The following is a 20,135-nucleotide window of genomic DNA, read 5'->3' as shown; positions in this document are numbered from 1 at the left end:
AGAGACAGATATATATATATATATATAGTATTAGAATACACTTGTTCATTTGGCTCTATAGAACAATCACACTAAGGAAAAAAAATGACCCCTGTCAGGACAGACATGTTATTTATAATCATTCTACTTTTGGGTTTTATGTAGTTTTCTGAAATATATACTTTCCCATTGATCTGTTTAATTAGATCTTCATAGATACTACACTTCTGATTTTTAATGTCAACAGAATGCCTCAAACAAAGAAAAATGACTCTCTACTTTCAGTTTCTGGGTTAGCCATGGGGGCAAGCCATGTTTTGCCATCTGAACACAAAAGGGAGATTGAACAGAAGAGATCAAAATCCTGGCTGGCTCTTACATATGTTTTTATGTTGGGCAATTCTGTTACCCTCTCAGCTCTTCTGATAACCACTGAACATATCACTTAAGGGAAAATGCATTTAATCCTCTTGCAGATTACATCAGGAGACCCCGGAAGGTCAAGAAGGGTACCCACAAATTAAAGCAGCCCCAGTTTCTCTTCAGCTCACCCTCTGTCTTTGGTATAATACAAACACAGAGGTCAGGCCTGACTCACCACCACAAACACACCACCTCTGCCATGCTCTGCGACATTCTTTACAGACGGTCTCAGAAACACCGGGGCCCCTCCAGCCAGACCAGTCAGTGCAAATCGGTCTTGTTCTTGACAAACAGCATTCATATCTCTGCTGTCAGGTTCATCGCAGTGGGCTCAGAGTTCTGTTTGAGAAATGCTCCTGCCCAGAAAAAATATTTACACAACGGAGAGTAGGCTGCACTGCACCACAGCCGTCTGCCTTCTTTGCCACGAGACTTTGACTCTCTCTGATTGACCAGGTCTTATCTGTGGCCTTTGTACTTCATTTAACATCAGCATGGAGACAAAACTTGGAGCCAAATAACTGATGAGGTAACAAGATTTTATGAAAGTTATTTAAACATTTTAAATTAAATATTTTTATGAAAGTTATTTAATTTAAAATGACAACCAAATGGTTAATGCAGTTCAGTAAGTATATTGAATGAGTAAATATGTATCTGTCTGGGAAAATATACATATGTCTAGGCTGTGAAAGAGAATACCAAGAGGGGAGAAACTATAATAGACTAGCAAAGGCAAGTATTAGAAAAAATACAAATGGTGATGGCAAGCATAAAAAGTCATTCACTAAGGCTCATATACCTATTTCATTTAACTGTCAGACACAAGACAATAATTCAGTTCTTTCCCCAACATCCCAGCATCTGACAGAGCCTGGCGCATGGCACCTAAGCAGGTGTTTATTAGATCATGACAGAGATAGCAGGACAAGGAGGATGGTGATTTCTCCTGACTTCTGACCAGCACTTTACATCTTAAAAAGTGTTTTGACGGTTATTGTTTTATTTTTTCTTCTTAACAATCCTGTAAAGAAGGTAGGACGAGTATTATTATCTTTATCTGACAAATGAGCCACTTGTTATTTGGCTTCTAAAGAGACTCTAAACTCTAATTAAAGTTTCACAACATTAATTAGTGTTTACAGAGGCATCAATCAGTACACTGTTTACAACACGATGGGAAAACTTGGGAAAAAGCAGACTGTCCCTATCCCTAAATTCTGCAGAAATACACCAATTTTTCTAACCAATGACTCCCATTTACTTCCTACTTGGCTATAAAAAAAGAGAACAGTTAGTCATGAGCAATTTATGATATTCATACCTCATTACATTAACAAATGACATTAGTGTACTCTTAGTAATACCATAATAAAATACTTTAAATTAATGAAAACAAAACTGGACCAATCAACAGAAGTAGGATGAAGGATCTGGTGAAAAAGACATAAAATTATGACAAACAATTGATAATGAGGGGGTGGGCGGTAAGAAGGAAGATGAAATCTGGAAGGGCTTTACAAGTAAGTTTGCCAGGTTTAGCAAATAAGAGGACACCCACTTAAATCTGAATTTCAGATAAACAAAGGGTTCTTTAATAGTGTAGGAATGACTCTCTTTCATCTGGATACTCTGTTCCCAAGGAGACTTCAACTTCCACTAGAATGTAAGATTCCTAAAGGCAGGGTTTCTGCATATTTTGTTCCCTGCTCTATCCCCAGGGCTCAGAACAATGTTTGGCACATTTTAAGTGCTCAATACATGCCATGTACTGGTAAAGTTTATTTCTTAGGCTTAGATGGTATGTACATGAGTGCCTGTTATATAACCTTTACATTAATTTTTTATGTCTGAAATGTACAGTAATACATTTTACAAGTTACAGTATTAATTAACCACTCTTATAAGGGGGAGGGGGTTGGGGGATGGAGTGGGAGTTTGGCACAAGTAGATGCAAATTATTATATATAGACTAGATAAACAAGGTCCTGCTGTATAGCACAGGGAATTACAGTTAATATCCTATGATAAATCATAATGGAAAAGAATATAAAAAAAGAATGTACATATAGGCATAACTGAATCACTTTGCTGTACCAGAAATTAACATTGTAAATAAACTATGTGTTAGTTGCTCGGTCATGTCTGACTCTGTGCAACCCCATGGACCTTAGCCCACCAGGCTCCTGTGTCCATGGGATTTCCCAGGCAAGAATATTGGAGTGGGTTGGCATTCCCTTCTCCAGGGGATCTTCTCAACCCAGGAATCAAACCTGGGTCTCCTGCAGTACAGGCAGATTCTTTGCCATCTGAGTCACTAGGGAAGCCTACTTCAATTTTAAAAAAATCAATGCTTTTTACCCAATCTAACTGAAGGACTCAGTGGGGAATGAGAGTGTAAAATGGCTTGTGAATGGTCCCTTATCCAATTTAAACTCTAGACAGGGACGTGAACATGGGATAATCAGTCTTCAGGTGTGTCTGGCAGCAAGGGCACAGTGTAACCAGGTTGTGCTTTTCTCAGTTGTCTTATTTTGCATCTGCTACATTCCTCAGACCATGAAAAGTGTTTCTTTTGCCAGTGTTCTGACTCCATCGTCACATGGGATTTCTGCTCATGTTCTGAGGAGCCCAAAGCAGTGATTTTTCAGGGGGAGGGGGTAGGAAGGGAGACCTCTTTGGGGCATAACACATTTAGGGGAAGTACAGTTTAAGAAATCATATTTAATATTACCCTTTATTTTTGAAAATGAATAAAACATATATTTACTTCATACTTAACACTTCTACTAAACTATCCAAATAATGTAGTTTTTTTCTCATGGGAAAGATCAGTCACCAGCCTTCTGTTCCAGGTACCTGTCTGCAATAACAAGTCATACCCTGACACCCCAGAAGTCACAAATCAGAGAGTTTTTCTTTGCTTTCAGACTCAGTCCTTAGACCTGTTAGGCAGGCTACCAAGTGAGGAAGGAAGGTTATAACTGTATCATCAGACTTTAAGAACATAGAAAAGTGATACTCCAAGACAAATCAAGTTGGAAAGGGAATTAGGGTCACTTGGGGTAAGTATCTAAACCCCTGAATACAGAATTCTGCCAGAGATACCAGAGGGTTTTGAAGAACAACTTCAAGCCCCCTTCCTCTGAGTGTGTGGAAACAATTAGGGGCAGGCGAGGGAAAGGAGATGATAGCATCACAGGGGTACTGAAACTCACTCAAAACTCTCAAGAAACTTCAGTGTTTCAATTTCTGCCCTTATCAAATATTTGACTAGAGAAACAATAATCCTGACTTTTCTTTCTTCACTTAGGTAAGTTACTGAGCTTCTCTGTGCCATGACATAGGGGTAGCAGCGGTGGTGGTGGCAGTGATGATAACACATACTCTCACAGGACTGCAGTGATGATTAAGCATAATAATGCAGGCAAAGCATCTTGGGTACCATGGTAACACTAAGAGTTCATTAAATGTTAGGTATTGTCATTCACATTATTGATAGCAATCCTGAGCAGAATCTATAAAAGTCCTGAGAAGTCGAGCAGCAGAAAGGACAGGAAGAAGAATGAACAGATTAAGATCAGTTGTTCCATAATTAACAATTGAGTTTATTTGGGTTTGATCTGGGGCAAGCTGTAGCATCTTGTTAGAGGAGATGCTTGTAGCTGGGGTTGCTGACACAGAAAGTCTCATAGGGGGTGAGTGGGCCCATTTCAGAGGTGTACTCCTTCTCCTCCTGATGTTTTACAGCTTACACAACACTTGTAGGCATGTTTCTGATGCTCTCATTGGTTCTAGCCCTGCAGGTTGACATACTTATTGATGTTTTACACATGGAGAAATGGTCCTGCCCCATAATTCATGGTTAATGTAGGAGATGGGTCTCCTGACTCCAACCCTACATTCTCTCCATTACCAGTGCACAGAGACAGCAGCACGAGGACCTTGCACTCAAGTGCTCCACAAGAATTCCCACATATACAATTACTGCTCTCACACGTTCCACTATTTGGCAGACAACTTAGATGAAGAATGAGTACTTGGAGTAACACTTTGGAGAGGTTGTCATCTCCTGCCATATACAGTCTCATACTTTTCTCAGTGTTTGTCCTACAAATTTCTCCAAAATCTTATATAAACAATACAAATTATAGATATGCAAGATATATAGGCTTCTAAGATAATCAAGTAAGAATCAGAATACAAATCTTTACGATTCACAATATCTATAGCTTACTGTATATTTCTTTTTGGATAAGTTAAAGAATGAATATACCCTTCTCTTATCCCACTCCCCCACTGTTGGGCAAAATCAAACAAAAGCTGCTTGGGAGTGGATACTGCTGTTGCTAAGTCACTTCAGTCGTGTCCAACTCTGTGCAACCCCATAGACGGCAGCCCATTAGGCTCCTCTGTCCCTGGGATTCTCCAGGCAAGAACACTGGAGTGGGTCGCCATTTCCTTCTCCAATGCAGGAAAGTGAAAAGTCAAAGTGAAGTCGCTCAGTAGTGTCTGACTCTTCTCGACCCCATGGACTGCAGGCTCCTCCATCCATGGGATTTTCCAGGCAAGAGTACTGGAGTGGGTTGCCACTGCCTTCTCTGGGAATGGATACTAAGGACTGGTTTTAAGCATTCAGACCCAGCTCCTCTCTCATTGTTTGATCCCTCATAAAGAAGCGCAAGAGAAGTATACATTATTCTTGCATTAGCATTCAGGATTTTACATGTATCTTTTAACACTCCAATAGAGTTACCTTAGATAATAATTTACCTAACTGATTTTTGTAAATAAAAATTCTAAAGATAAAAGCAGATTCTGCAAGAGATTAAACAACAACAAAAACTTTAATGGACAGAAACTGCTTTGAAATTCTAGTTATCTAGGCAACTTATTCGGAGAAAGCAATGGCACCCCACTCCAGTACTCTTGCTTGGCTGCAATCCATGGGGTTGCAAAGAGTCAGACACGACTGAGCGACTTCACTTTCACCTTTCACTTTCATGCATTGGAGAAGGAAATGGCAACCCACTCTGGTGTTCTTGCCTGGAGAATCCTAGGGATGGCTGAGCCTGGGGGGCTGCCGTCTATAGGGTCGCACAGAGTCGGACACGACTGAAGTGACTTAGCAGCAGGCAACTTATTATGATTTATCCATTATTTAAAAAGAAGCAACTTGGTCTGAGCAAAGACACACACTAATGCACACACACATATACACACACACTCCAGAACATGGAGTTACCTGAGGCACAGCCGTTAACCTTCGTGGTGTGAGCCATGCTGGCTTGAATCCAATGATAGATTCAGAAAGGAGTGAGGACTCATGCAAATTTTATGCATCAAGTTCCCAAATGCATTCAACCTGAAACAATAAAGAGAGCCCCATCAAAATGGGTCATTTAAAAATATGTATAAATGCAAAGTCTTAGCTTTCTGTTTATAAAGATGACTGCCTATGGACAGAGCAAATCAGAAAAGCAGGGAGAGGCAGCCTGTGGAGCAAGGTGGTGACTGCCCTGTATCTGGCCACTGGATGTTTAGTGACGCACCCACAGATGCACCCATGGACAGGGACTGAAAGCAGGTCTCTAAACACAATACTTCTATGGGAGATAAAATAGATTCTCCAGAAATGTGACTTTTTGAGGAAGGTGTCCTTCAAATATAAATATGTATCATTTCACAAACTATTTATGGCTTTTAAACTTATCTTCCTTTCCAAATTTTGCTTCAACAGTTTCATTTTCTCAATTGCAATTTCAAAGCAGTTGTTGCACCAAATGTTCACATTTTTAAAAAAGATTAATTTCATGTGAATTCTCTTGTAAGATCTCAAGTTTTTCACTGATCCAGTCTTTTAAAACTTAAATCTGATCCAGGCAGTCCTCGTCTTAAAAAAAAAAAAAATCTGCTCTGTTCTGTTGGATAAACTTCAAATGACTTAGCATGACATGCAGTTTCGAAACATCAGGGTTTATGTTAGGCAACATATTTCTTATTTTATATTGATTTTCTACTTTAAAGTTAACTGAGATTACTACAAAACATTACAATCACAAAATTTAAAACAAAAAGAAAAAAAGCCCATTGCTCCAACCTTTGCTTCTGCAAAATACCTTTTGAAAAATATTGGTAAGGAAAGCAACAAAGGTACAGACAGGAATATTCCATTTCTTCCACTGTGCCCAAATTCTCACTCTAGACCAACAAAATCTGAAGAAATTGAGCTTAACGAATTCCAAGCTGAGAGATAAAGTGTAACTGAGAGACCTACATAAGCTCTTCCAAACAGGAGAATTCTAAAATAATAACATATCCATATATCCTGTATCCTAATGCAGTTATTGATGTCATTTAAGACCTGTTAATAATACAGTAAAGTACTCAAAGTATGTTGATTAAAAAAACTATTGTCATAACCTATTTTGTTAAAAATACATATGTACATATTTATACATCTCTTTAAAACAATTAGAAATAAATACACCAAAACAGTCATTGTGGTTGCCCTTCAGTGATGCAATTATCCATGATTTTAGCTCCTTCATTACTTTTGTAATAGTAATTATTTATAAAAGAGACATTAGATACTTCCTGTCAACTTGGTTTTGTTTGCTTTAAAATGAACTGGAGAAAGAAAAAAGCATTTTAAAATGCTATGCAAAAGGCAACTATCAAGCCACGGTCATGGAGATTATAAGAGGTCAGAAACATAAGTAAACAAAAAGAAGGAAAGGGGAATCGGCTAACCCCTTTGATCACACAGGGTGAGAATTCCTTACTGCTTAGCTGGGGATCTTTTCTTCACTGTCTGAATGGGTCTGCACTACAGTTCAAAGCTGCAGCTCAGTGCACTCTGAGGGACCTTCTACAGGCTGCTTCTGACAGGCATGCTCCCTTGTGTGGCTTTTCTAGCTACAGTTGAGTACTGCTCAGCTTGCCCGCAGAGACTCAATTCTCACTCTTCCACTGGGAGGCCTCCTTGCTCCCTGTTGGTCCCCAGTTTCTATCTGGCAGCTCACCAAGAGGACAGGACAGCTCTAATCTCTCTGACTATGAGGTCATCACTTGACATTCTCTTGAAAATAGGCCCTGGTTCAGGTCCACGGCACTGAACTTGGAGAGTCGGAGCTCCGACTCTTTAGGGATAAAGAGTGAGCATTATGTCTGACAAATGTAGCTTTGTTAATAAAATAAGGTGGGGACTGGGAGAACTGAAGGAGGAGTGGGGTGATGAGAGGGCAAAAGGAAGAAGCCCAGCTTCTGGAATTATTCAAGTAATTATACTTTTAAAAGCCAACAATAGCTAAAACTGTCTACTGGTCTCAGTCGAGTCCTGTGTGTGTGTTTGTGCGTGTGTGTATTCTTCCTTCATAATGGCTTATAAATACCACCATTTAAACTCTTGAGGGAAAACTGAAGGCAAGAAGAAACATGCTGCTTGTGTTATGGGTGAATGAAGTATGTGTCAAGGTGTTTGGATGGATATGTGCCCAGAATCTTCAGAGTCAAGCTTCATGAACTTTGGTCCAAGGTCCTCTCGTGTTCTTGAACATCTTTCACCTGGCAGAAGATCTTTATCTCAGATCCAAACTGGTCTCTCCCACCCTCCCCCAAACTGAACAATAAAATCAAAATAAGGACAAAGCCTCAAATTAGGAACCACAGGCATATCACTGGTAAAATAACAAGACATTCCTGTCACTGGGTGTGGATCCTGGCAGTATCTGTGCAGAAACAAGTTTTATATTGTGTTATCGATCTTCCCCAGTTATTGTTCATGCCTGACAGGTGGCTTCAAACTGTGAGGACTCGGTCTTCTTAATGATATGCAGATTCTTATATCACTGCATTGTATAAACAATGAAAGGTTTGGCTGTGATCCATTCTCTGTTCCAGATCAATAAACTGCTTCTTTTCTCTGTCAGAGAAGACTGCAAACCAGTAAATCTTAACTAGTACAACAGTGGCTTGGTTTTGCTGGCTAAGAAAAAGCACTTCTTTGAAGGGATTTAGAAAAATACACCCACAAAGAAAATAATTTGCCTTCTTGCCTGTTTATTTAAAGAGACTGATTTGCATTGAATAACAGCTCCCCAAGTATGGTGCCGAAAATAATGTCGATGCATGAATTAACTTCATAGACGTATTAGTTTAATATGAAACAGATATGAAAAAGAGCTCACTTGATGTTTTATAAGAACATCAATGAAAACAAATAAGCAAAATTGAAACTTGTGCACTCTAAGCCAGTACTGCCAACCAATCAAATGCCAATGCCCTGGTTACAACCAAGATTATGATGGTGATGGTCACAACACTGATGACAATGCTGATGACCACCAGTGCTGATCAAGCACTTACATTAGTTACTGAAATCTAAAATGTCATCTACTCTGAAGTGTACCATTAAGTGCCATTGGTAAAAAAAGATGTTGCTAATTAAATGCTAATAAAATGCTCTGAAAAATTACATTAATTGTAAGATATATCCTCATTTGAGAAGTGTTAAAACGTGCATCTTGAAATTGGTGAAATAATGTTATCTTTAAGGCACTTTTAAAGAACTTAACAGTTATTACATTAATTAAACCTTACAACAATCCTATGAAGTACCAACATCCTCTCTCTACATTTTACAGATAGGAACCTGAGGTTTAGAATTTGCTGAGGTCACATAGCTGGTAAATGAAAGAGCTACATTTTAGAGCTAAGGAATTCACCTACAGCTCATATGCCATGCTTTGTGATTAGTGACTTAAGAGTGAGAGCATGATTGCCCTAAGAAGAACGAACTCACATGCATAGCGTAAAGTCCCTTTCAAGGAGTTACCTAAGGGATGTATATGCTTACTGCAAGGATGCTTTGTTTTAATCCCTTTTAGGTAGAAAGTTGTGTTTCAGAATTTTATGTAATATTGGTTTCAAAGCAATTACATTTCAAACTTTATTCTTTCAGATTAAATGTTTAAGAGCTTGAGGAGGTACCTCCTCAATATACCATGGTATACTCAATATACCCTGACACACAGGGTATATTTTAGCACTTATTGGTCATAATCTCTTCCAGACTCCACAAGATATCAATCTTGATTATTAATATTGATTCATTAGACTTTGCCATGAATGCCATTTGACAATTTCAAAAAATTCAGTGCTTAAGAAATTTTCCACCACTGAAAACAGGTGGGAGATTCTCAATGGAACTGTAGGAGTTTTTAAAAAATGGATAGGATAAAGGTAGTATAACTGGAATAAGAAACTTGCTGCTCAAAATGACAATTATGAAATGGGAAATAACCATTTTGATGTGCAAATTCTAGAATGTCTTTTATAACATAATGTTTTATAATTTATAAAGTTACAGAAGCAATATAAAGAATTTGACTTAAAATCTGGAAAAGACAAAACATGCCAAAAAATGACAATTTACTATTTGACAATCCTAATGTTGTCATTGTTACCATCTGAGACTCTTCAATATATTGACTATATGCATATTTTAATTACTTCAACATGCTTTTAAAGACCTACACCATCCTAGAATCTGAACCAGTCACCATTTTGTTTCCATTTCAGAGACATAAGATAAACTATCTTATGCTGGTGGCGGCGCAGCACAGGAGCTACCCCACGTCTGAGGTCAGCAGCAGCGGCCGAGAGGAGCTACCCCATGTCCAAGGTCAGCAGCAGCAGCTGAGAGGAGCCACCCCACGTCCAAGGTCAGGGGTGGCGGCCACGAGGAGATACCACAGGTCCAAGGTAAGGAGCAGTGGCTGGGCTTTGCTGGAAAGCCGTGAAGAGATACCCCACATCCAAGGTAAGAGAAACCCAAGTAAGATGGTAAGTGCTGAAAGAGGGCATCAGAGGGCAGACTGAAACCACAATCACAGACAACTAGCCAATCTGATCACACAGACCACAGCCTTGTCTAACTCAATGAAATTAAGCCATGTCATGTGGGGCCATCCAAGAAGGATGGGTCATGGTGGAGAGGTCTGAGAGAATGTGGTCCACTGGAGAAGGGAATGGCAAACCACTTCAGTATTCTTGCCTTCAGAACCCCATGAACAGTATGAAAAGGCAAAAAGATAGGATACTGAAAGAGGAACTCCCCAGGTCGGTAGGTGCCCAATATGCTACTGGAGATCAGTGGAGAAATAACTCCAGAAAGAATGAAGGGATGGAGCCAAAGCAAAAAACAACACCCAGCTGTGGATGTGACTGGTGATAGAAGCAGGGTCTGATGCTGTAAAGAGCAATAGTGCATAGGAACCTGGAATGTTAGGTCCATGAATCAAGGCAAATTGGAAGTGGTCAAATAGGAGATGGCAAGAGTTAACATCGACATTCTAGGAATCAGTGAACTAAGATGGACTGGAATGAAGGAACTTAACTCAGATGACCATTATATCAACTACTGTGGGCAGAAATCCCTTAGAAGAAATGGAGTAGCCATCATAGTCAACAAAAGAGTCCAAAATGCAGTACTTGGCTACACTCTCAAAAATGACAGAATGATCTCTGTTTCCAAGGCAAACCATTCAATATCACGGTAATCCAAGTCTATGCCCTGACCGGTAACAATGAAGAAGCTGAAGTTGAACGATTCTATGAAGACCTACAAGATCTTTTAGAACTAATACCCCCAAAAAATGTCCTTTTCATTATTGGGGACTGGAATGCAAAAGTAGGAAGTCAAGAAACACCTGGAGTAACAGGCAAAATTGGCGTTGGGGTACAAAATGAACCAAGGCAAAGGCTAGTAGAGTTTTGCCAAGAGAACGCACTGGTCGTAGCAAATACCCTCTTCCAACAACACAAGAGAAGACTCTACACATGGACATCACCGCTCAACACCGAAATCAGACTGATTATATTCTTTGCAGCCGAAGATGGAGAAATTCTATACAGTCGGCAAAAATAAGACCGGGAGCTGACTGTGGCTCAGACCATGAACTCCTTATTGCCAAATTCAGACTTAAACTGAAGAAAGTGGGGAAAACCACTAGACCATTCAGGTATGACCTGAATCAAATCCCTTCTGATTATACAGTGGAAGTGAGAAATAGATTTAAGGGACTAGATCTGATAGAGTACCTGATGAACTATGGATGGAGGTTCATGACACTGTACAGGAGACAGGAATCAAGATCATCCCCAAGAATAAGGAATGCAAAAAAGCAAAATGGCTGTTAGAGGTGGGCTTACAAATAGCTGTGAAAAGAAGAGAAGCGAAAACAAAGGATAAAAGGAAAGATATAAGCATCTGAATGCAGAGTTCCAAAGAATAGCAAGGAGAGATAAGAAAACCTTCCTCAGCGACCAAGGCAAAGAAATAGAGGAAAACAATAGAATGGGAAAGACTAGAGATCACTTCAAGAAAATTAGAGATACCAAAGGACTATTTCATGCAGAGATGGGCTCAATAAAGGACAGAAATGGTATGGACCTGACAGAAGTAGAAGATATTAAGAAGAGGTGGCAAGAATACACAGAAGAACTATACAAAAGAGATCTTCACAACCCAGATAATCATGATGATGTGATCACTCACCTAGAGCCAGACATCCTGGAATGTGAAGTCAAGTGGGCCTTAGGAAGCATCACTATGAACAAAGTTAGTGAAGGCAATGGAATTCCAGTTGAGCTATTTCAAACCCTAAAAGAGGATGCTGTGAAAGTGCTGCACTCAATATGCCAGCAAATTTGGAAAACTCAGCAGTGGCCACAGGACTGGAAAAGGTCAGTTTTCAGTCCAATCCCAAAGAAAGGCAACGCCAAAGAATGCTCAAACTACTGCACAATTGCACTCATCTCACACGCTAGCAAAGTAATGCTCAAAATTCTCCAAGCCAGGCTTCAGCAACACATGAACCGTGAACTTCCGATGTTCAAGCTGGTTTTAGGAAAGGCCGAGGAACCAGAGATCAAATTGCCAACATCCGCTGGATCACTGAAAAAGCAAAGGAGTTCCAGAAAAACATCTATTTCTGCTTTATTGACTATGTCAAAGCCTTGACTGTGTGGATCACAATAAACTGTGGAAAATTCTGAAAGAGATGGGAACACCAGACCATCTGACCTGCCTCTTGAGAAATCTGTATGCAGGTCAGGAAGCAACACTTAGAACTGGACATGGAACAACAGACTGGTTCCAAACAGGAAAAGGAGAATGTCAAGGCTGTATATTGTCACCCTGTTTACTTAACTTCTATGCAGAGTACATCATGAGAAACGCTGGGCTGGAAGAAGCACAAGCTGGAATCAAGACTGCTGGGAGAAATATCAATAACCTCAGATATGCAGATGACACCACCCTTATGGCAGAAAGTGAAGAAGAGCTAAAAGTGAAAGAGAAAAGGGAAAAAGTTGCTTAAAGTTCAACATTCAGAAAACTAAGATCATGGCATCTGGTCCCATCACTTCATGGCAAATAGATGGGGAAACAGTGGAAACAAGTGGTGACTTTATCTTTTTGGGCTCCCAAATCACTGCAAGTGGTGACTGCAGCCATGAAATTAAAAGACACTTACTCCTTGGAGGAAAGTTATGACCAACCTAGACAGCATATTAAAAAGCAAGGACATGACTTTGTCAACAAAGGTCTGTCTAGTCATGGCTATGGTTTTTCCAGTAGTCATGTATCGATGTGAGAGTTGGACTATAAAGAGGGCTGAGCGCCAAAGAATTGATGTTTTTGAACTGTGGTATTGGAGAACTCTTGAGAGTCCCTTGGACTGCAAGGAGATCCAACCAGTCCATCCTAAGGGAAATCGGTCCTGGGTATTCATTGGAAGAACTGATGTTGAAGGTGAAACTCCACTATTTTGGCCACCTGATGCGAAGAGCTGACTTGTTTGAAAAGACCCTGATGCTGGGAAAGATTGAGGGCAGGAGGAGAAGGGGACAACAGAGGATGAGATGGTTGGAGGGCATCACCGAGTCAATGGACATGAGTTTGAGTAAACTCCGGGAGTTGGTGATGGACAGGGAGGCCTGGTGTGCTGTGGTTCATGGGGTCGCAAAGAGTCGGATATGACTGAGTGACTGCACTGAACTGAACATGCTAAGATTTGCTTCTTTAGGTACAAAAGTGGATATATCCAGCTCTTTCACAGACTCTCTCCCATCCACATCCTCTCTACATCACAAAAGTACATCGTCATCTTTCCAAGAGTATGTGTAAGGAAATGCCTCCAATGAAGGGGTTAAAACCATCTTGGAGCCTGCAGATGCCTCAGAGCCCTGCATGGCTCTGCTCCAGCTGGGTTGCTGGGAATCACACAGCTTACGCAACACTTAGAAGTAATGATGGCAAATTTTCTTTCTAGGAAATTTTCTGTGATGGAAATTTATCAGCTCATAACCTAGGCTAAAACCAGGTACTTCCCTGCAAAAAAAAAAAAAAAAGAGTAAAAGACAGTCTGAAGAAGAGTAGACCAATGAAAATTAGAATTATTAAAGTTTGTTTAAAGTTTACCACCTTCACATTTTTTACTTTAGAGGGAAGTAATGTTATGACGCAGGACAGGCAGGGATGTGAAATGGTATTTATTGAGTGCATTGGTTCACCTCTAATGGGGTTTAGGGAAAACAGACCATAGCAGAATCCTAAACCTTGATGTTATAAATAGTCTATATTAGTGAAGCCTTGCTCTTACTTAGGAAGCATCTCTCCTAGTGGTAGATTATGAGTTAAAGTATCAGTGCTTTTGCTTATTCAAATATTAAAGAATCAAACCAATTACAGATATAAGAGAATTAGTTTGGTACAGTTTGAAAGGCTTTTCCTTCATTTCCTATTTAAATTATTTAAAATGTGCAGCTCTTTATTTACTGCTGTAGCAGATATTTTCCCTTTAATTCCTTCTGGATTTTTATGTGATAGTCTCTGTAATTACTTTTGAATTGATCAATATTGTTAATAACAAGTTCAAGGGTACCTGGACTAAATAAAAGGGGATCACAACACATTCTTAAGATTCTTATCTTCCAAAGAGTAGGTCTCCAAGTGTGGTTCCCAGACCAGCAGCAAAGCATGACCTTCTGGGACCTACTTAGAAATGCAAAGTCTCAGGCCACTCCAGACCTCCTGAATCATTAGCGCTAGGGTGGACCTTAAGTCAATGAGGACTTTAAAGCCAATTAGTAACATAATATAAATGATCTTATTTTTAAGTAGTTTGCTTAGGCTTTTTATTATCTTTAATGAGAGGTAGGTCAGGGCTCCTTCAGTTATAATATCATGGGGAAAGGACACTGGATCTGGACCTTCCAGGAACAGTTTATTCAGACCAGTCCTTTGATTTTAATTTTCAAAAAAATTTTATTTTCTAATCTTTAGAGCAGAAAGGTTCAGCCATGCTACATAGAAACTTTCCAGATATTCTTGTATTTTCCCCAGAAGATACAAGCTTATTTAAGGGAAACTTAAAAGAGGTCAAGTGCCTAGATCAGAAGGTACTTTATAATTTGCTGCCTGACAAAAGTTCCCCAAAAGTTAAACTGTGTTATCAATACAACATGTGCACTTCAACTGAAAATGGTTATGGGAAAAGCTGGAACCAGAAACCGAATCCGGAGATGTAAAAAGACAGCACTAGCATCCAGTGTACCTCATTCACAGTCAAGTTCAAGTTGCTCTAAACAGGCCATTCAAGCTATTCCAGTAAGGCTGGAATACTGCTATCCTTCAGCTGAAATAAATCTCATTTATGCTTTTATCTTTTTAATATAGATTCAGAACATTCTCTGCTATTTTATTGTCTCAGGCTTTCCAGCTGGGACAAGCAGACTGCTTTCATGACTGTGCAAAAATCTAGCTGATGTTCATCTACCCATGCTTGAGGGCAAATTCTAGTTTATGCAGGGTGGGGGCGTTGGCATCTGCCATGGAGATTTCATTTAAAACTGGGAAATGGCTGAGAATCCCTGTTTCCTGCTGGTGTTCCATTCTACTGAGAGATGCTCTGGGTAACAGCAGTGTGGTGACAGCCTGACGGGTCTCAGGTCACACCCAGGAGGAAGATCTTTGTCCTCTTGTCAGCAATGGGAACTGTGGACTCCTGGGGTTATTCCCACCAATTTCAAATAGGGAGAAGCCACAGATGCTCCTTTTAGTGCCAATTCAGAAGCCATCAATCACCTAACACTTCTGCCACATTCAGCTGGGAAATGCAGCAGGCTAAGGGAAGCCGACTCCATGACAAAGACTTAAAACCCTTTCTCCTCATCTAAGGTCCTGCCTCTTCCTTCTTGAGCATCTCCATTCCCCCTTCTAAAAGACTCTGACAGCAATGTCTCAACTCTACCACGCTAGGAAAAGTACCAGAGCATGGAACCTGCCAGAGAAAAGGCTTCACTCCTCACCTAGGGCAGAAAGGTTGGGCTCAAGCCAAAAACAAACTGAAGCCATGTACCAAGAAGTCTGGCTCACAAAGTGTGCAATTTGGCAGCACTTTGGAGCCAAATGCCATCAGCTTCTGAAATGAGGGCCTTGGGGCATGACTGAACACTTAGGCTTCTGGGTGATAACACCAATTGGGCAGAGTCTGAGACAATGAGGTAGTGAGCGAGATCCTAAATTCAGAAAGACAGGAAACAATGAGATCCAGACTTGCGGGATAAAAGACCCGATAGTATATGTCTATCACACTAAAGCAGAGTTAACTCACAAACATTAGTTTAGAAACAAAAACAAAAATTTCTAGCTGTCAAGGGAAGAGAAAAGTTCACTAATGACACAATAGCTTTATTTTTAATTTAAAATGTCCGGCAACTGTGTTTTTATTTGTTCTACACTATTAAAAAAAAATGACGTTTGTATTGATGGACATTTACATGTGTTGGTCAATATTTTCTAAGCCCCTTGCTACTCCAAGTGTGGTACCCAGGTCAAGAGCAGCAGCATCTATGTGACTTCTTTAAAAAAGTAGAATCTTGGATCCCACTGAAGACATACTGAATCAGAATCGGCATCCTAAGACACAGCCCAGGTGATTCGTACACACACTGCGGTGGGAGAGGCACTGGCTTAGCCCTATTTTCCCCATCAGGCCTCATGCTTCTGAACAGGGTACCTTGTATCCCAAGGGACCCCCCAGGTGGTTCATAGCCTTGGTTGGTCACTGGAATTACTATCCAGGTCCAAGTACATGACCGGTAGTTATGTGGTGATATGGTATTACATTATATGCTAATAATTATCCATGAAGTACTCTGTGGTTGGGGCCCAGGCAGAAGTATTTTTTAAGGCTCCCTTAGGCAATGCCAATGTGCTATGTTTGAGTCACTGGTCTATTTCAGTGGTTCTCAAAGTGTGGCCCCAGACCAGCTGTATTACCAGGGAACTTCACAGAAGTGCACATTTCTTTCTTCCTACCCTCCTTCCAGCCCCCTGCTTTACTCACAGTCACACACACGCGTGCATGTACCAAGACTGTAACTGTCTTTACAGAAAGAGAACTCAATAAAACCTCAGAGTTCTCAAAAGGCAGCTGTTCTAGTGTCTCTTTTACACAATTTATTGAACACCTGAAACAAAAATGTTTTACAAAGATGGCATAAAAACCACTTAAAATGAGAATGAAGACAGATACATGTCTAGGCGCTGAGGGGATCATAGGGTCAAACATGCAATGGACGGGAGAACAGTGGCTGAATGGTAGGTAAATTCTACCGTCCCCTGGTGATCTGTGGGGTGTTTACCTGATAGCAATGGTAGTTCCCCAAGTCTGGAAATGCAGCATCCCAACACTCCCCAGAGATTCTGCTTCAGTGAGTCTGGAATGGAGTTGAAATGTATATCCTTCACACACATCCAAGTAATTCTTGTTATCAGAAACGGTTGGAAAACACACTGCCTTATAGACTCCCACTCCTAGGTCACTGTTTCTCAAAGTGTGACCCTGGACCAGCCATGCCAGCATCACCTGGGAACAAGAAATACATATCCTTGGGCCCACCCCAGACCACTGAATCAGAAAGTCCTCAGGTGGGTCCAGTGGTCAGCATGTTAACAACTCCTCCAGCTGATGTGAAAATCATGGCACCAGGCTATTTTCAAAACTCTAAAGTATTGTAAGTGGAAACTGCCTGCTCTTTTTCAGACACGTAGGTTTTGGTGAGAAGTTCTAGCCTCATCTTGGGCCCTGCCTGTGTCTTTCTCATGGAAGGGACTGTCCTCTTCCAAAGAACAGCATGAAAGAACGCACTGAAGACAGTCTTTGGTTGTCATCATAAACTATTCGCCTGGACAGGAATAGAGCAGAGTGCACACCAGAACGAAAGCGGTTATGCTAGTGTGGTAGGAGATTTTAAAATATCATAAAATTTCACTTTTATTGGAAAGACAATCCAACAGTAACAGGAAACAAAACAAGTGGCTAATGTGGTGAGATGGCTGGATCTTCCTAGTTCCTGTCCTTTCTTTCTCTCTTTCCAGACTGTTGTTCTATCAAGAAACATGTTTAATGCGTATATATGGAACTTAGAAAGATCGTTAACGATGACCCTATATGCAAGACAGCAAAAGAGACACAGATATAAAGAACAGACTTTTGGACGCTGTGGGAGAAGGCGAGGGTGGGATGATTTGAGAGAATAGCATGAAACATGTATATTACCATATGTGAAATAGATCATCAGTCCAAGTTCAGTACATGAAACAGGGCACTCAAAGCCAGTGCACTGGGACAACCCAGAGGGATGGGATGGGGAGGGAGGTGGGAGGGACGTTTGGGATGTACACCCATGGCTGATTCATGTCAATGTATGGCAAAAACCACCACAATATTGTAAAGTAATTAGTCTGCAATTAAAATAATCAATTAATTAAAAAAAAAAAAGAAACATTTAACACAAAGGTATGAAAACCAGTTCAGTCTTACTGTGTTCAAATGCAAGAGAACTTACTTGAAAACGTCGGGAACACAAGATAACATTGACAATAAAGCGACAAGTCTCAGAGATCTTTTGGAACCCGTAAACCAAATGCAAAGTTTTATGGTTTCTAGCAAACCTACATTGCTCAAGAGAGAAGTTCTGAGGCTTTATGAGGCATCCCAAAGAGGCTGGGACCCCAGGAACGTCAGGAAGCCCTGAATTTCCATATATTTCACAGGACACAGATCTGGACAAAAGGTCTAACAAGTTAATGTCCTAAGTTACAAGAGAAAACTGATCCCCTTACCTAGAAACCTCTTTTCCTCTGGCCTTTAAAGCTGCTTGTGAGAACTGGGGACTCATCCACAATAGCAGAATTCGGGCATAAACAAAATAGCAGCCCAAGACAAAGAGCCTGGGAACTGTGTCTTCATCTCGACTTGGCCTGGAAATACCTCCAGGGCTATGAGAAAGTTACTTATACACTCTAGACCTCCAGTTCTTCATAGCTGGACTTGGACAGCCCTACAGACACTTCCAGACCTGACAGACTTTCAGTAATTCTGTTCTAAATCCTGGCCCAAGGGGGCACATGAGGCTCCCCAGGGCCGATATTGCCAGGCTGTAGGGGACCTTGTGCATAGGTCAGCAGGACAGGGATCTTGTCTCACAGGCCCGCACGGCCTCCAAAGTTCCTCCTGGCACAGTAATGGCCAAAGAACTCCTGCCAATCAACATCAAAGGGTGGCTGCAACAGCAGGGCTCTCATTTCTCCTCCAATTCAGTCCCAGAGTGGTTGCTTTTTTCTGCAATTTTCAAATTAAGTTATCTTCCCCCTCCTCAATGTAATAGTACTAAATTTCCAACAATAAAAGTTTAAGAGAGAAAGGGGGAAATCAGCTGTAATTTCATTACTATCAACCTTTTGCTATATAGTTTCCCAGTTCTTCTCTGTGCTCACATACACATGGGTGTACTTAGGTATTTTTCTCCAAATATGTTATTTCATTTCTTTTAACATTATTCACATATTTTACAGGTTCAGTTCAGTCGCTCAGTCGTGTCCAACTCTTTACAATCCCATGGGCTGCACCACTCCAGGCCTCCTTGTTCATCACCAACTCCAGGAGTTTACTCAAACTCATGTCCATTGAGTCAGTGATGCCATCCAACCATCTCATCCTCTGTCATCCCCTTCTCCTCCCGCTTTCAATCATTCCCAGCATCAGGGTCTTTTCCAATGAGTCAGCTCTTTGCATCAGGTAGCCAAAGTGTTGGAGTTCCAGCTTCAACATCAGTCCTTCCAATGAATATTCAGGACAAATTTCCTTAAGGATTGACTAGTTGGATCTCCTTGCAGTCTAAGGGACTCTCAAGAGTCTTCTCCAATACCACAGTTCAAAAGCATCAATTCTTCGGTGCTCAGCTTTCTTTATAGTCCAACTCTCACATCTATACATTACTACTGGAAAAACCATAAGCCTTGCTAGATGGACCTTTGTTGGCAAAGTAATGTCTCTGCTTTTTAATATGCTATCTAGGTTGGTCATAGCTTTTCTCCCAAGGAGTAAAGGTCTTCTAATTTCATCAATGCAGTCACCATCTGCAGTGATTTTGGAGCCCCCTAAAATAAAGTCTGCCACTGTTTCCATTGTTTCTCCATCTATTTGCCATGACGTGATGGGACCAGATGCCATGATCTTAAGTTTTCTGAATGTTGAGCTTTAAGCCAACTTTTTCACTCTCCTCTTTCACTTTTATCAAGAGGCTTTTTAGTTCCTCTTCACTTTCTGCCATAAGGGTGGTGTCATCTGCATATCTGAGGTTATTGATATTTCTCCTGG

The 20,135-nt window shown here is 40.6% G+C and overlaps 1 protein-coding gene across 5 annotated transcripts in view; it reads right to left on the bottom strand.

The window, feature by feature from the left end:
• The window catches only part of KANK1 (KN motif and ankyrin repeat domains 1), a 216,355-nt gene that overhangs the window by 55,619 nt on the left and 140,601 nt on the right, over positions 1-20,135 (bottom strand). For 4 of the 5 annotated variants that reach the window (XM_010860686.1, XM_010860682.1, XM_010860685.1 and 1 more), the window contains one exon: positions 5,648-5,767. In XM_010860686.1, coding sequence (XP_010858988.1) covers positions 5,648-5,684 — 37 coding nt within the window. In that variant the 5' untranslated portion in view covers positions 5,685-5,767. Of the gene's footprint in view, positions 1-577; positions 713-5,647; positions 5,768-20,135 lie in introns of those variants that run through there. The other variant, XM_010860688.1, reaches the window with a different exon arrangement.

Source organism: Bison bison, unplaced genomic scaffold (genome assembly GCF_000754665.1).
Source record: "Bison bison bison isolate TAMUID 2011002044 unplaced genomic scaffold, Bison_UMD1.0 scf7180017864469, whole genome shotgun sequence".
In the NCBI taxonomy this organism is placed as follows: Eukaryota; Metazoa; Chordata; class Mammalia; order Artiodactyla; family Bovidae; genus Bison; species Bison bison.
The sequence above is the reverse complement of the archived record's forward strand: the minus strand, read 5'-3'. Positions and strand labels throughout refer to the sequence as shown.